The sequence below is a fragment of the Aptenodytes patagonicus genome, chromosome 1 (genome assembly GCF_965638725.1).
Source record: "Aptenodytes patagonicus chromosome 1, bAptPat1.pri.cur, whole genome shotgun sequence".
In the NCBI taxonomy this organism is placed as follows: domain Eukaryota; kingdom Metazoa; phylum Chordata; class Aves; order Sphenisciformes; family Spheniscidae; genus Aptenodytes; species Aptenodytes patagonicus.
The window spans coordinates 10,073,724-10,091,184 of NC_134949.1; the positions used below are offsets into that span (position 1 = coordinate 10,073,724).

Genomic DNA, 17,461 nt, shown 5'->3' on the forward strand with positions numbered 1-17,461 from the left:
TGTTTATGAATGTAATTATTATCTTCTTATCCTGGAAGTAAATACTGAATCTCCAGTGTCTTTTGTGAGTGGAAAGTGAGATTCCAAAATAATACTGAAAACATGCTGGGATGGACTTTGTGGATTGGAAGACTGCTTAATATAAACATGGTATTGTCATTAATGTGAAAGGACAGAAAGCTCTCCTCATCTGATTTTCATGCATATTTTGTTGTAAAAGTGAATGTTAAAAAATATCTTAAAGTCTTAAAAAAACAAAATGAAAAAGAAATCTAGTTCATGTTTTTTTGATTGGCTGCTTGGTTTCTAAAAATTTTATTAACTTTTAAGGCAATATCATGAATACCTGTGACTACCAATATAGCTTGCACTATTGAGCATGCATAGTTTCCTGCCAGAGAAGGAAACTGTGGTGTGAGTAAGGGTAGATCTGATTCCCCTATGGATCCTCTTACCTTTTATGGAGTTCAACACAGCAAAAGAAGGGTACACTGACTTGGGGTGATAGGGATGGGTTCTTCCTTTGACTAGAGGACAGCAGGTAACTGTGGAAGCACTCTGAAAAAAAACTTGGAGTATTACACTTTAGCAGAAAACCCAATACCCCAAACTAAATGCCACTCCACATATCTAACTCTTCAGATGTTAATATTGGCAATACAAAAATAAATAGATGGCAGTATGTATTCTAAAACAAAGCCATAATATAGAGTCTGTAAAGTTTGTATGTAAAGGTAAAAACATAAAGTATGTACATAAGGTAGATATTCTCCATTTGAACTAAAGAAAACAACAGTAGGATACATATTTTAATGAATCTTTGGTAGAGGTGGAAAATCAAGAGGATATTTATTATAGGAGAGACTTTTTTAACCCTCCCTTGATAAAACATTGACTATTAACAGGCTTTTCTATATTCAATTTTATAGATTCGCTAATTAAAACATTCAACCCATAGGCTTACAGGGTATCATTCCGTGTGAATTAGAAGTTAGTATTATTACAAATTTGTATTGTGGTAGCACCTGGAGATCGTTCAATGTTATCGTGACAGATGCTGCAAGTATGATATATAATTGTCTAAAGGAGCTACAGTCTCAGAATCTTTTCCTTGCACAGTTGTAAAAAAGGTTTATACCTTTTCAGATAATGTTTGTGTATTTTCATTGTAATCTAGAATTTCTCAAAGTGTACACAGATCTTAATCATCCCAATTTATTGAAGTCTTGAAGGCTCTTCCAGTGGCTTCTTTGGCCTTTGGATGATGCCCATATCCACTTTGTTGGTTTTTTCCTTCCTTGGGGTTGGTTTTGCCATCGTAACAAAAGAAGTGGTTGCCAGAGGTAGTAAAATGCTTGATGGGAATTTCTGTGTGTGAGTAAGACTGAGGAGGAAGGCTCATTCCTTTGTTTTGGGTAACAGCACCCTTACAGCTAAACCTGCCAATACAAAGGAGGACTATTAGTTATCTTGTTATAACAGTGCATGAAAAAAGAACAACAAACACATGACAGTGCAGTTAGATGCAAAGTAAAAACAAGTATAGTAATGTTCCCCCTCCACAATAAAAAACAGTTATTTTTTGACAGCTTTGCTTCTTTTGCATCTGTGATGATATATACACTAGTGATACGTTTTTGAGCATTGACAGCATAATTCTAAGCCTCTAAGGGTCTTCAGCAAAATAACTAAAGAAAATTAAAGTACACACAGACACTATACACATAGAAATCCCATTATCTGACAAATTTAATTACTAAAATTAAAATTCCCAAACAAGAGCAGTTGCTAAAATGACACAAAATTTGAACTTTTTCTGAAAGTGATGGGATGTATCTTGAAGTAAGGTAAGGGCATACACATTTCAGAGTTGTCATCATTTGAGGAAGTAGGTCATCCTTGTGTTGTCATATTCTGTATTTCATCTGTTCATAATTGAGTGGAATATTCAGCAGTCCCAACCCTATTAAAATTAAGGACCAGATAATTCCTGACACATGGGAGAAACACTGATTCCTCTGTACTTTTCTGGTAATCTGCTGCAGTATTTACAATTCTCTTCCTTTAACACTTGGTGTGGGAGAAAAAGAAGGGATCGACAACAAACCAGCTGACAAAGTTCCATGAGAGCTATCTTTTTTTTCTGGAGCCAAAGCAAAATCTTAGGGCATTAGGAATAACTTGCTGATTGTTCTACCACTCTGTAAAATAGACCTTTTTATTTAAGGTTTTAGATTTTAGGGGGTATTCTTTGAAACCTTCTGACTGAATAAAATGTTACAGTTTCTGGTGCCAGTATATCAGTTTTTAGCACATTCACAGAATCACATAATGGTTGCAGTTGAAAGGGACCTGTGGAGGTCATCAGGCTTTGTTTGACAGGATAATAACAAGGTAGAGAAGGATTTCTTGGGATGTACCAACACTATAGAAACATAGGTGGACTGTTTGGCACCTTTTTGAGCTCTTATGCTGTTGTTATCAGTCCGGCATCCAAAATGTGTTTATTCGGAAATTCAGAGTCCCTGAAAGCTTCTGTTAGTGAGCAAATACAAACTTGAATGGAAGACGTTAAGGAAAAACAAAAAGGAGGGGAAGATCCAAATAGTGGTTGTGCATAGTCACCGCATTCAAGATAAAGGCTCCAGAGCAGATTTTGGGGGGTAACTATGCACCCAGTGTACTGGTCAATGCTATCTCATTGCCATTGTGCGTTCTCCGATATCTTTATTCTTTTCCTATTTTTTGCAGTTTCTTCCAGCTCAAAAATCAAGGTGATATTCACTAGGTCAGCTGTAGACGTGAGTAACTGGTCTAATCAACTACACTCTTGCCCTATAGTCAGTGGACACAAACAGGCACTTTTAAAGTGCCAGTCTTTTTATCTAATGTCCTATGACAGATGAGATTAACTGCCTTCTAAATGTTCCTCTTTTTCTCCATTGAAGGTAAAAGTTACCAACCGCAGTTATAAATGTCTGCACAATACACATCCACAGTTTAGTGGAAATCCTGCTTTCTCGCCTGCTCAGGTAGTGCCTAAGTGTTTTGAACAATGCTAAGCTACAAATAAGATTTAACAGCCTAAAGAATAAGTGTTCAGTTAGACCACACTGAATAATAATACAGTAATTCCAATAAACTTGAATTTATGTGATTTGAATATGTCTTCTAATAGTCCGGAATGTTTCTTTCTCCCTCTAAAAGCATGACATATATTGCCATTAAGAGATGCTGGAAGATACTTAAAGCAACTGAAGGCAAAAAAAATCAAGAGGTAATTTTTAAGGGATTTAATGACAGCTTTACTCCAAAATGTTTTATTCTAAAGGTGGCAAGCTAAAACAGCCTTCAGAAATTTAAGATTTCTTTTATTAGAACCGCTTTATTTCCTTCAGTAATGATTAGAATTCCCATAATCTAAGACAGAAGATTGTGGACTGCAGCCATAGAATAAATAGATTTTACTTTTATTGCTGCCCATCAGACACCAAGTAAAAAAAGTAAAGTGCCTTACAGCAGCATGCAGAAATGGCAACTCATCAAGCAGGCTGTATGCTAAGGTATCACAGTTCAGAACAAATACCAGCACTGTCAGTGGCAATGCCTTTGAACAGGCAAAGGTTAAGTATCATTTTTTTGGCGTTTTTTTGTTCTAGGTTTCTGTTGCACTTCAAAGTTGACATAAAGAGAAGTAAGCTTGATTCTGTTCGTATTTTGATATTGGTTGTATCTTCCAACACACTGACCAAAGTCTTTTGAGGCTTTTGTGTATATACCATAATTGAGCTGCATAAGCCTGCATAGCAATCATTGTCTTCAATAGCTATGCACAGCAGCAGCCAGGAAGCATATAGCAAATATTTCTCCTGATGCATGCAGGAAAAATAGGTAAGAGTCTCTCACTTGTTTTTGCTATATTGGCTTCCCAGTGGCAACAGAAATAAATACATAAAATCCATTTTTTGTCATGTCAGTTTTTGTGACTTTTAACATATACACCAACAATTCACATAAGTAGTGGTAACTGGGTACGTACACAACTCTGCAATGAAAACAGCTGAAAATATCTTATTTTATTTCATAGTTTTGAAGGCTTAAAAGTAAGCTTATCAATTAATGACAATAATCTGAGATACTGAGATAACTTGGTCTTCCTCAATCACATATTGAAAGCTTTTATTTGAGAAAGAGAAAAAAGCTGGTCATCTTTTTGCATTGTTCAGATAACAGTCTCAGCTTGATTGCAACTTCAAACAAAAAAAAAAGGCATTGTCAAACTAAAAAAGTAATCCCTTCCTTCTGTTGACAAACTTCTTTATTCTGCAGGAATTTTTGCTGGTTTTTGGTTTAAGTTGACGCTTTACATTTACCTGAACCAGCTTTTGTGGATTTCTGTGATCTCTCTTTGGTGGCTGAAAGATAACTTGACATTTAAAGTTGGCTAAATGCTATGAGTCTATTTAATGCTAATAATACAATGCATCCTCCTCATGAGTACTATTACAGGAATGTGGTTTGTAAAACTGGTAGGATTTCATGAATCATTGAGTGATTTTGTTGGCAATCACATCTTATATTGAAATTAGCTGCATTTCTCCGTACCACCACTCCTATTGTATTGTACTCCAAACTGCAAATCACTAATGGCAAGGAAGGTCTTCTAGTTTCAAACCTAAATTTATCCATGGACAATTTATATCCATTTGGTTTGCAGCCAGTATACCTTTCTTCCTATATGTCATACTTGTGGGATTCATTTCCCTAGGTTAAACTAGCCATATTCTTCTAACCTCTTCTCCAAAAATCAGCCATCTGACTAAGCATTTGTTTTCATGTCCTTGCTCCACTTGGGGTGAAATAAAAAAATACGTTTAAGATCCTAAGTGACATTTTAGACAAAATTTATGCGTATAAATTCAGGAGAATCATCCTGAAAAACTGCCTGTGACCTCCACAGGCACACAGTATCCATGAAAACCTTTCTATATTTTCGTAATTCTGGACACCATAGAGGCTCAACTGTGGACCCTGTCTGCCAAGCTGGCTGCTTAGGCAGTTACCTCCTGCCTAACACTCTTTGGATAGAGAGTAGTATGGGGGTTTTATATTTTATTTTTGTATTTTTTTCTCCTGTCAGATCTACAGTCTGATTTGGTGGTCATGCTCTGAATATGTATGTCCCTCTATCATTCTGTGCGATGGTAACTTTTTTACATGTAAGTCTAGCAATTTGAATGTTTCCCCTAAAGGTAGAAGATGTGAGTCCTCAGTCTGTGTGGGATTTGAATTTGTAGTTCACACATCACAAAGAAATGCTTGGGCCACCATTCCCATTCTAGATGGGAATGTAAACTTCCCTGTCTGCATCGTTTTGTTTAGGCAATGTCTACCATAAGCAGAGGGACTCAGCAAGAAGGATGTACAGACTTTAGGAGTACAGAGCAATTATTTGTTGATGAATACACACAGCAGACAGATACATCTGAAAAACTGTTAATATTAATATACCTACCACCTCAGTGAGGCCCTTGAATAGTGTTTGCTGGCCAGGCAATCGTCAGTCAGGTTAGGAAGCGTCAACTTCTCCTGCTTCTTGGAACAGACCAACCTGGACTGTCACTGTTGCTGAGTTGCTGCCATCCACTTCTGTGTATTTTTCTTTTGGTTTTATACCTCTTCATGTCAGTATTTTTCTTCTTGAATTCTTCTCCCAATGACACTCTGTGGTTTTGCTCTTTTTTTTTTTTTTTTCCCTTACATCACCTGGCTTTCTCTCAAACACCTTCTCACATCTTAACAGCCTTTTTCTCAGTAAAACTGAGTTGAGGACCCACAGCTGTGCTGCACCAACCTAGGCCTTGCATTGCAGACATCTGAACCTCTGGGCCGAGGGTTTCAAGAGTTCCTTCTCTCCTTCTGTTTGCAAAAAGGGCCATTCTGCAACAAGCAGGACAGGGACCTCACAAGAGGAAGAGTGACTCCGGCTTCATGTTACAATATATCTCTCCAGGGCAGGAGGATGCGAAGGCTTCCAAAGCCTGAATATATATCTACTTTAAAGTAACTAAAACATAAGAAAAGTAACTAAAACTTAAGAAGAATGTAGGGTAATTTCCCTCTATAGGAGATGTGTTTTCCCTACCTGGCATCAGCTTGACTCATCTCTACTAATTTGACTAATCATTTAGCAGTGGCACAGGTTCAGTTATTGTTCTGCACTCCAGGTATGCTCAACATGTAATAGTTTCATTTTTACCTGTAGAATAAGTGATATTCTCCAAGAAAAAAACACAAGGTTTATCTGACACAGTCTTCCTCCAATAAACCCATATTGCCTTCTAGTATATGGCCCTTTTCTTCATCACAAGGATCAATTCAACTTTCTTTCAAATTATTTTCTAAAACTTTGTAAACATTTGAATTGGACTAGCATAGCTGTAGTTACCAGGAACACTTCTACACATTAAATAAAAGTGGATGTGAGTTGAATGTCGGTAAACTGTGTGTCGCTCAGTTTGGCTGGATTATGTATGTCTCATAGCTGCTTGATTTGGCTTTCTTATGCCAATATACTTTAATGAATACTATTAGACTATGATCATGCATTTCCACATCCAATATGATGATTTCTATTCTGTGTGCTCATTTCCTGTTGGCATTTGCTTGTGTTCAATCTCACTATTATAAAAATTTGAGATTAAAGCACATATTATGTGGACCATACCTTTAACTCTGAAGCAATCTCAACTGCACTGTGGATATCTTTTTATCTGCAAGGATACCAAATACTTTGTTGCTTGTTTAAATTTCCTTTGCAGAATTTGACTTAGCTCAATTTTTGGAAATCCTTTCCTCATCCTTGCTTTTTCTGATCTTCAAGATCTTTGCTATGCTCATCAGATTGCTTTTCCTCTCTGGGTGGGCTATTTGGTTACTTTTTCTATTATTTCATTAAGACGCTTATTCATATGAGATCTTGGAAATATGCTGTACAAGTTTGTGAAAATAAAACCCAAATCAATTAAAAATAAACATCCAAGGTAAAACTGTCTTAGTCTCAGAACAACTAGTTTATATTAGAATTTATGCCAGAGATGTCTTACTTTTAAATGTATGTTTATTGTGTTTTCTAAGAAACATACTCAAATCTATGCTTAGTGAAAAAGATGGCAAATTTGAGTAATAAGAAAAATATTTTAGTGACTGCCTGCATTGCTCCTCCCCCTGTTTTGTTTATGAGGTAATTAAGGAGAAAAAGCTTGCTTTTCTTTAATAGATATATTCAGGTTTTTATAATTAGCATATGGTTTTTGATAAAGATTCTGTTTTGTAATGTGATTATTTTAGATAATGAAATCAGAAGGATTTTAATTTTTCAGAGATTTATTTCTTAATGCTTTTTTGTCATTCCTATGTTGGTTTTATGATCTTGTTTTACTGAGATCAGTGAGGAGGAAGAATTAGGAAGGGATAAATACATGATCTAACCATGACAAAGGAAGTAGTTGGTTGGTATCTAAATTAAACTAAAGCATTTGCCTTCTGAAGTAACTTAGAGATGTTTTATGGGAAGAAGCATTTGTTTTCACCTTCACAAATATGTTAAGTACTTTGAGTTACTTTCAGTTAGAGAAAAACTCTAGTTTACCAATTAGCGTTTGCCAGGAGTGGGTAATGAATTTATCAACATACTGCAATAAAAAATTCTTGACTGGCAGGGAGATGGAATAGTTGACCTATTATTTTCAACTTGAAATTATCTAACATTGTGGTATGCGAATACAAAAGCAAAGGAACTGAAATGCCTGAGCTCTTGCATGACAACTGAAAAATAGACCTTCACAATGAATGTTAGATGTGTGCCCTTTTCATGATGACATTTGTTTATTATGAAACTGAATGAGGAGAACATTGTGACACAACTACTTTGTTCTGTCCAGCAATATGGGATTGTAAGGATTGCTGAAAACACAGGGAGAGCGCCATGGATTCAGAATTTTAAAGCGCACTAGTATCACTTGTGATGCCAATAATAGTGTCTATTGCCAATTCAGGAACCAAAGGGTGTGGAGAATTCTGTAAAGAGCTAAGAAGATTTATCTAGTGAAGACTGCTGAAAGAAGATGATGTCCATTTCCCAAATCCTAATAAATTTGGGTTGACAGGCTAACTGAAAAGATAGCCTTAGGGAAAAGCTTGCATTTAGGGCATGAGGTTAACTGAGGAAAAGACAAGTCTAAAACTGAGGCATATGACTTCATGGTACAAAATTTGATTTTACAGAGAGCCATTCTGACAGAGAATGAGGACCTAGAGGGCTGGTGATATAAGAAGATTTTTGTAGGCTGTTTTGTGATCAAATATCCACATGATTATAAAAACTTAGATTGGAATTTAAGAGACATAGCTTGGGAGAAGTGTTTGCCATATCTATGTAGCAACACTAAAGAATAAAGTGGTAAATAGATGCAGATATAACAAAAGTCCAAGAGGGCAATGGCAAGGTTCATTAAATCACTGCGTATCTGGACAATTCCAGGTCATTTCACTAGCATCACTTGCATCATTATGGCAGGGAAGCAAGACTGGGACTTCCATCTTTTGACAAGATTTAGTGCAGTTTGCCAGTTTGCTCATCATCACCTTCCTTTGCTCATGTTAATAGTCATTATTTTCCTTTTTAAGAGACTTGTTCTACTATGTGCTCAGCACAAAGCACAGTCCTTGAGTTGAGGAACTTTACTCCAGGGAAAAGAGACTGAATAGGGACAGTGAGCAAAGCTGAGAGGAAACAGTGGCTGGGTAACTGTTTTGGTTTTTAAATACTTAATACTATTACTAAAGTTGCTAAAGTTATTATAGGCAGTCCAAAGAATTGAGTCTGTGAAGGATTTAAATGAGGGAAGGAAAGTGACTGATGAATCTGGGAAGGAGCAAGTGTATGAGCAGTGAGTAGGCTGCAGCTGAAGAGGTACTAAATGGGATCTACATAACCAGCAGAGCTAGGAGTAGTAATAAGAGCCAAATGTAGATGTATAGAAAAGAAAAAAACATAGACACCTTAGAAACTGGGTATATTATAAGGAAATAAATGGAAATTGTGACAAACAAATGGTACTGTGAGAAGAACACATGCATTTAATGTATAAAGTAACATGTTCTTTAAGAATATCTGTATAGCATGTATGTGAAATTCAGCAAACTCTCAAACCATGGATTATTTCATAGTAGAAGCCACTAATTATTATTTTTATGAACTTAAAGATGGTTAAGGATAGATTCTGAGAAGCTTAATAACATTTACATATTGTCTTATTCCCATGCCCCATACTGACAGAAGCTATATTAGCACAAATAATAATGGTATTATTTCTGCTTACATTGTGAAATGAGTATTTGTCAGGCTGATTGGAGAAGGGAAAACCTGCCCCCATTTTTGTGGGTTTAAAAGCTTTTGGGCCCTCCAATAAATTTAATTAAAAAATTGATATATTATAATTATCTAGTCAACTTTGTGTAGTGGTATTTACAATCTTTATGAGAAAAGAATCAAGGATACTATGAAATTGGGTCTTTTTCCTGTAGTTTATTTATGCTAATTGTTACCTAGTATATTTAGTCACTTCCAGACTCCTGATAATACTAACATCATGATTTTCTGTGGGCCAAATTTGTTTCCTGGTGTATTACTTCTATTTTAAGTTTTTAAAAGATAGTTCACAACATACTTATGGCTTCCAATATTGTTTTCTAGGAAAAAAAGTTGCTGCCCATAAAAAGGGAGGAAGCTATAGTAAAAATTCCAGATAAATCCCTCTAACAGAAAAATTTGCAAGAAAACTAAGTTATATTTCACACATTCTTCAAAAAAGAAGTTACTTTTATTTGTATTTCTTAATTAGTGCTTCCCAGACAAATGATGTGTAGTTGGAGCACTTTTAAGTCCTATGGAGGAGGATAATCTTCCCTGGAGGATTATGTTTTAATGCTTTTTTCCACAGAAAAACTAAACATAAATCATATGATGCAGAGCCACATTCAGTTTCGAGTTGCAAAGGGTATAGTAACTATTAGGGGCTTCATTGCTTTTGGATGCAGCTGATTCAGTCAATAAACTGCATTTATTTGGACAATATTGACAAATAGTTTTAATAAACATTTATTTGTGTCAATTACTAGGACTCACTAGTTTGGTCATTTTGTATGAAAGTAGAATAATAAACACACAAGGCAATTGTTAGATGACCTGAATGATAATGCATGAATTCTTGCATTTCTTGTGCCTGAAACAAAATTTGTCAGACAAAGAAAATTATTTTATACATTAAATAGCCTCTCTGTAGTTGCATTTCAACAAAATCAGCCCACATGAGCTTTTTTTTACTAAATTTTGTTTCACATGCAATTGTCATTTCATCTGCAATTCTTGTAATTTATATTTCACTTATTAGCTTAATCAGCTATTTTTTCAAAGGGGCAGCATCATAGTAATGATTCAGTTATTTTAAAAATGATTAAAACCCAAGAGAATTGTAAAGCCATTTAACAATGGGATTTGGATCTGAAGTATGCAGATAGACTTCATAAATTGGGGTTTTGGTAGATTTTAGATAATTCCAGAAAGTGTCTGAAACCAGCTAATCTCAAAATGTCTTAATTTCTAAAGACATCAAAAATCATAGTATCCTGGACATACCTACTGTGCACAGAAACTTTACTAGGCACCAATGCGCTCAGAAATAGCCTGGTTGGGATGTGAGAGCTGAGCACATAAGCTCCATTGTTGATGAACAGAGGAGATGCTTCACTTCTGGTTAACTATCTTGAAAACCATTTGTGGTCCTATCATGACCAACCCTTAGCACGCTGTGAGAAATGCCACATCAATGACAATATGCTGGCATCACCAAGAGTTAAGTACTCGTGGTAGGAAAACCTGGCAGTGCATTTGTTGAAGTCAGGCGCCTCTTTACACTGAAAAAGTCAAGTTACATGGAGTCAGAAGGAGAGCAGGGAGTCTGGTGCTTACACCCCTGTCATTCGGACATTCTTTGCTGGCAGGGGCAGAGCAGGAGTTCCAGTCTCTGCTTTTGGTGTTACCTCATTTATTACTGTATTACTTGTTAATATAAAATGCATTAATATTTCTGGAGTTGCACACTTCTGCCAGATACCCTTTCTTCTGATTAAATGCCACATCTTCTGGGCAACTGACTATATACCATTGGATATTCTGAAATATTCAATGGTATATAACTGATCAGTCATCCATACTATTCCAATATTACCAGCAGTTACCTATATAATTACTAATAGAACAATTTTGCTCTGCTTTTCATGTGCTTCATATTCAGTAGGTCACTAAGTTCTCTAAATCAGAGAAATACAATAACTGAATTGCTGAGACTTTCCATCGTCACAGTAAAAGGAGTTAAAAACAAGCATACAAAAATTTTAATGTACAGCATAGACCTCTTATCCTCCAATGAAGCTCATTTTGCACTAGTGAAGTAGAGCTTCATTATCTATTCTAGTATCCAGAAGATTCTGGACTTTTTCTTTCCTTTTAGTACTTTTCTGTGTTTAAAATTTTCTTTTGCTATTCTAAAGAAACTATACCCCAAATCCACTGCAAACAGTCTGATTACTCCTCTCATGTAGTAGCTAGGCAACTGGCAACAAGATCTTTTGCACAGATATAAGATTTGTCCTTTTTCTCTGATTTTCTGGGAAGAAGAGTAAAAGGAGCCAGTGTGCAGCAGAGATTTAGCAGTAAAGAGAGCAGACAGGTAATCTTCCTTTTGGGTTACAGCCATATTAAATTTATACACTGATATACATACACAAATTCAAGAGGGGAAGGTAACTTCTGAAGAGAAACACAAAGAGCCATGAGTCACAGTTGGTCTCCTTTTACTCAGATTTACAAAATTAGAGGGAACTATTGATAGATTATAGAGGCTTTAGAAAACAATAGATGTTAGAAATATATAAGCAAACTTTGTACATAAAAGTCATCAATACTTTGGAACAATGTAATTGCTGTTACTTTTCACAGTATATTTTTATGTTCATTCAGCTTGGCTTTCTGGAAGCTTTCATGCTTCACTTCTGTTAGAAAGGTGTTACGGATCTTCCTGGAAGAGCAGCAAACAAAGAAAATAACTTTTCAGTATGCATAGCATTCAGATTAAAAGTATTCAGCTGTATCAGTTGAAAATGCCGTATGATTTTACTTTTAAGTTTTCAAATAAGTAACTTTCATATGTTTGTTGCATCACAGGTACAGGAATGGCTGTGCTTAAACTGCCAGACCCAAAGGGCAATGTCAGGACAACTTGGGGATATGGGCAAGGTGCCACTTCCGAAAACAGGCCCTTCACAACCAGTATCCAAACCACCTGCTACTCCTCAAAAACAGCCTATGCCTGCTGTCTCACATTCTCCTCAGAAGACTTCCACACCGCCTACTCCAGCAGCAGCAAAACCGAAAGAAGAACCAGGCGTTAAGAAGGAAGTTCCAAAACTTCAGCAGGGGAGACTGGAAAAAACATTGTCAGCTGATAAAATCCAACAAGGAATTCAAAAAGAAGATGCTAAACTTCAGCAGGGAAAACTTGTCAAGACATCCTCAGCTGATAAAATCCAACGTGTTTCTCAGAAGGAAGACCCAAGACTTCAGCAAACAAAACTGACAAAGACAGCCTCATCTGATAAAATTTTGCATGGAGTTCAGAAGGAGGATGCAAAATTTCAAGAGGCAAAACTGGCAAAAACATCCTCAGCTGATAAAATTTTGCATGGAGTTCAGAAGGAAGACATAAAACTTCAAGAGGCAAAATTGGCAAAGATACCCTCAGCTGACAAAATTTTACATGGAATTCAGAAAGAAGACCCAAAACTCCAACAGATGAAAATGGCAAAGGCACTATCAGCTGACAAAATCCAACCTGCAGCTCAGAAGGAAGATACACAACTTCAAGAGGTCAAATTGTCAAAGGCAGTTTCAGTTGATAAAATCCAACATGGAATTCAGAAAGAAGATCCAAAACTTCAACATGAGAAAATCATGAAAACTTCATCAGTGGAGAAAATCCAACAGGAAGTTCAAAAAGAAGAATCAAAACCTCAGCAAGGGAAACCGTCAAAGACACTTTCAGCAGATAAAATTCCTGCAACAATAAGTTCAGACCAAAAGAAACCCCTAAGCACATTGGAAGAAGATAAAAAAACTGTGCTCCCAGAAAAGCGTGCACCACATCCAGAGGACAAAAAAGAACAAATTACAGCTGAGACTAAAGACCATGTTGCTGAACAGAAAGCAGAAGCTGAAGCACCTTATAAGGGAGCGCAAGCTAAGAAGCAAGAGGATGTTAAGAAAGAGGGTTTGACAACTGGGATTTCACAAATGGTTTTGAAAGCTGAAAAAGCTCAGGAAGAAGAAATTACTGTTCAAACAGCACCTTTGCCAGGAACTGACCATGTGGAAGCAGTGAGAGAAAAAATAGTAAGTGGCTTTCTCCCTCCCACCCCCCTTCTCCCTTGCTACAATTTAGAATCTGATCCTGACAGACCCTCTCCTTTATGTCTTCCTGCTCTTTATTGTTATTCTCTGTACGGGATGATTCTAAATGATAAAAACAATGACTCCCGTTGAGTGAAAGTTTCACCAGTTAGTCCTATGCTCTACATGCAACTTTCCAATACTTCTTGCATGATTTTCAGTCTCAGGCAGTTAAGCATTTGAAACTAAGGCAAAGTTCCCATTTAATCATTTTTCCAGTATTTCTGATTTATTTACCTGCTTCTGTAGACTGTCCAGACTTTGGAGTTTATTTGTTGTAATTGGATTGTTTTCATAGTTCTTAATCCCAAAAGAGAATAATTTGTGATGGTAAGGTGTCCAGTGTTTTGCAATACCAAAATATAATAAACATTTGAGGAATACTTTGTGATGCCTGAACATGGTATGTTAAAGTATGCAACCTTTACATCTTTTTACTATTTCATTTGCTTATCTCATATGGACAAGTACTTTTAGGTAGGGTTCTTGGTGGGCTCTCAAGTCAGATGAAAGGATGAGTTTATGATAGTATGTACTAGAGGTCTGCATTTCTTAAATAAATGCATTTGCTGGATGTGAAGTCACCAACAAGTCACTTCGTCAGCTGAAGTGAGTAATATACACAATTTGTTGACAAATGAAAAATTATGGTTTTTATATCAGCACCGCAAATTAGGTGCTGATTATTATGTTATGAAAGTAGGAGTAGGATTAGGAAAAGTGTTTAACCTTTGCCAAAATTATGTTTAGAAATAATCCCAGTCAAAAAGGTCAAGGGGTTTTTTTGTTGATTTTTTTTCCTTGTGATAACCAAGATATTTGGACAGAAAAATACTCTGATTCAGAAATTGTGCTGTGGAAAATACTACTATTTTTATAAACCAAGTTTCTTGTCTGAAATGTATCTCCTATCAGATGTTGTGTTTCCTCCTCTTGCTGGTATCAAGAGGTACGGTGTCCCCTGATTGTACTGAGGGAATCTCTGAATTATGCTCAGAGTGAGTAACATAGCCAGAAATCCTCCCTTCTAGAAGAAACAAGAAGGAGATCTAAGAAAATCCTATATCAATTTGATTATCTCGTATCAAACATAAGACACTATTTCAGGACTTTCCAAGAGTAAGCTTAATTTTGTTAACAAAATGTCACTTCTGGGTTTTTTTTTTTTTTAATTCATATCAGAAAACTTAAGAAGTAGACTTAGAATTTTGTTACTACTGTTAAAAATTTGGGTTTTTTTCCATTGAAAAACATTTGTAAGAGAAAATTTTCTTCATGTTAGTCTTTTCTGGTCATTTTTATGTTCTATAACAAGGTTAAAGCATATTATATTCTGGACAAATGTAAGATACATATATTGGATTTCCATCTCTGATAGGGACAGATTTTAATTGTAGATTAATTAGTGATGTCTAATGTGGCGGACACATATATTTCACTCTTATTTCACTTGTATTTTACTTCCTCCCACTGCCTTCTAACTAAAATCAGGACTTCTTGAGTTAATACCATAAATAGGGATTATCTCTTTTGCTCTTATCAGACTTTGAAGCACACTTGGCTAAAGTTTGTAAAGCAGAAGTTTCATGAATAAAAAAAACCAAAACATGCATATCTACTTGTAAGTATTTTTAAAATTAGAAGACTCTGAAATGCGAACCAGAATTGAATGAATGAAAAAGGAATAGCTATTTTACACAAAAAGACTTTTTTTTTTCCTTTTTTCCCCCTTTTTTGCTCCTTGGAAAAATCCTAAAAAAAAAAAAAAAGCAGCTCAAATTGTTCAGAATTAAAAATAAATCTGGTGCCTCACCTAGCTTGTACTTCATAAAAATACCTCTGATTTTTTTTTTATTTTTATTTATTGAAGTATTTCAGTGTTCTTCATGCTGTACATCAAACACTGCTAGATACAATTCTTCCCAAGAGAGCATGTGACATGACCAAAGTCTTTTTTTCACTCTCTGAACCTTTTTTTTTAGATAATGTAGATATCTAGTTCTTCTATAAACAGAATGACCTTTTAAAAATCCTTTGCAAAATAAAATTTCTGTTCTGTGCAACAGAATGTAATCTTGCTAGCTAGAAATAATTTAAAAAACCAACAAAACTTTTTTTTTTATCACAGTTTTCTTTTAATAGGGTTCTGACTGAATTTGATAACCAATAGGACTTTTTAAAGCACTAAATTTTATATTTTCAAATAAGAATATTAAAAGTGAGGAAGTGTAAGAATAAATAATACTTCTAAAGCAAAAACTTCTAATGCGAAGTAGTTGTATGATGTATTGACATTGATACTGTAGAAATGCCACTAAAATAGTACAAATACATCCTACATTAGATTATTTTTGCCATTAGTTAAAGAAGCTGTATTTGCTGTTTTTAAACAGTCTTATCCAGCCTGCAGCTTTTATAAATCTCTTTGTTCCTCATGTCTCAAGAAGATACTCCCATAAATGTCTGTATTAGAGCTAAATTTGTCCAGTATTAAAAACTCACAGTAGGCAAACTTTCAGAAAAAATGGCATTCAACTACTCAGAAAGGCCCAGTAATTCAACATGTACCAAAGTAATTCGTACTTTACAAGAAAAAAGTGGGTTTTTTTTTCTTATTGATTAAAATACATTTTTCATTCTCCAAGACTTGTTGAATATATATATATGATCATTAGCAAAATTGTTTCTGCAATATTTTGTTATTGATCTAAAAATCTTATGTTTATGGTATGTTTGCAAACTTGACAATGATGCTGTCTTTGTGTATGTGATGGCCAACCCTGTAGAAAATAAATTACCAGTTATTTAAGAATAGACGTAGCTAATGACAATATTCTAATTCTCAGACTGCAGGAAATAGGGAAAAAAAACACAAAGACCAAATATTTATTGTAAGTTACATGCATATGATCTCAAAACATGATGTGCAGGATAATTTTTGCATGACATATCACAGGGCAGACAACTATACATACAAAAATGAAATAAAATATATTCATATTGTTGTAGCCTTAAAAAGAAAGTTGGATTTTCTCATCACATTTATTTCTAGTGATAAAAGAAGTCCCTCCTTATTGTAGATCTTTTTCTTCTCCTTACTGTACAAAGAGCATTCTTTCCCATATTCAGTTTCCTATTATTCATAGCAGTGACATTATGGCATACACTGAGGTTCAACAACAGGGCGGGCAATAGCGATATTCATTGCCATCTCCTCTGGTTTGGTCATTGAGTAGATACTACACATTGGACTCACAGATAGTGGCACCATCACAAATTACAAGCAGAATGGCTACAGTTGTTCCATGACCAGTTGTTGTCTACACGTTTCTGAGCTTAACTGTTTAGTTGACGCCTTCTGTCTCTGCTTTACAAGTCACTGTATCATTCATCTCCCTGTGGAGAACCAAGATCTGACAGATTCACTTTCGCTAGATGGACGCAGTCTGTCCATCAACTCAGAGACCTTCTGAGCTTCAACAATGTTTGGATTTTCTAGTAGCTCATCTAAATTGATCACAGTGTGTTTGGTTGGGTACGTCTTTATAAGTATGACCATATTGGAAATAAAATAAAAAATAATAATCAAATGTTGTAGGTGAAATTTTAGTGAGGGGCATGATATTTCTAGCAAGAAAAATCCTTTGGTTTTAATGAAATGTGTACTTTTTTAAAACATAGCCCAATAAATTCCCCTTAACACCTTCTTCTTTAATAAAGGGAACAAAAATGTAAATATAACATACAAAACCTAAAATTTTTAACTATGCTTCATTGCTGACTTTTTATGAAGAGTATATATAATTCTGTCATTAAGGGCTGGAGAATATCCAAGAGTACATTTTTCAGAATAGTAAGTGCTGAAGTGTTTAAGTGGTGATGACTTCCCAAAGT

At 35.3% G+C, this 17,461-nt stretch overlaps 1 protein-coding gene across 7 annotated transcripts in view; it reads left to right on the plus strand.

The window, feature by feature from the left end:
• The window catches only part of PCLO (piccolo presynaptic cytomatrix protein), a 392,730-nt gene that overhangs the window by 167,623 nt on the left and 207,646 nt on the right, over positions 1 to 17,461 (plus strand). For all 7 annotated transcript variants that reach the window (XM_076359439.1, XM_076359532.1, XM_076359771.1 and 4 more), the window contains exon 4: positions 12,287 to 13,510. In XM_076359439.1, coding sequence (XP_076215554.1) covers positions 12,287 to 13,510 — 1,224 coding nt within the window. The remainder of the gene's footprint in view (positions 1 to 12,286; positions 13,511 to 17,461) is intronic.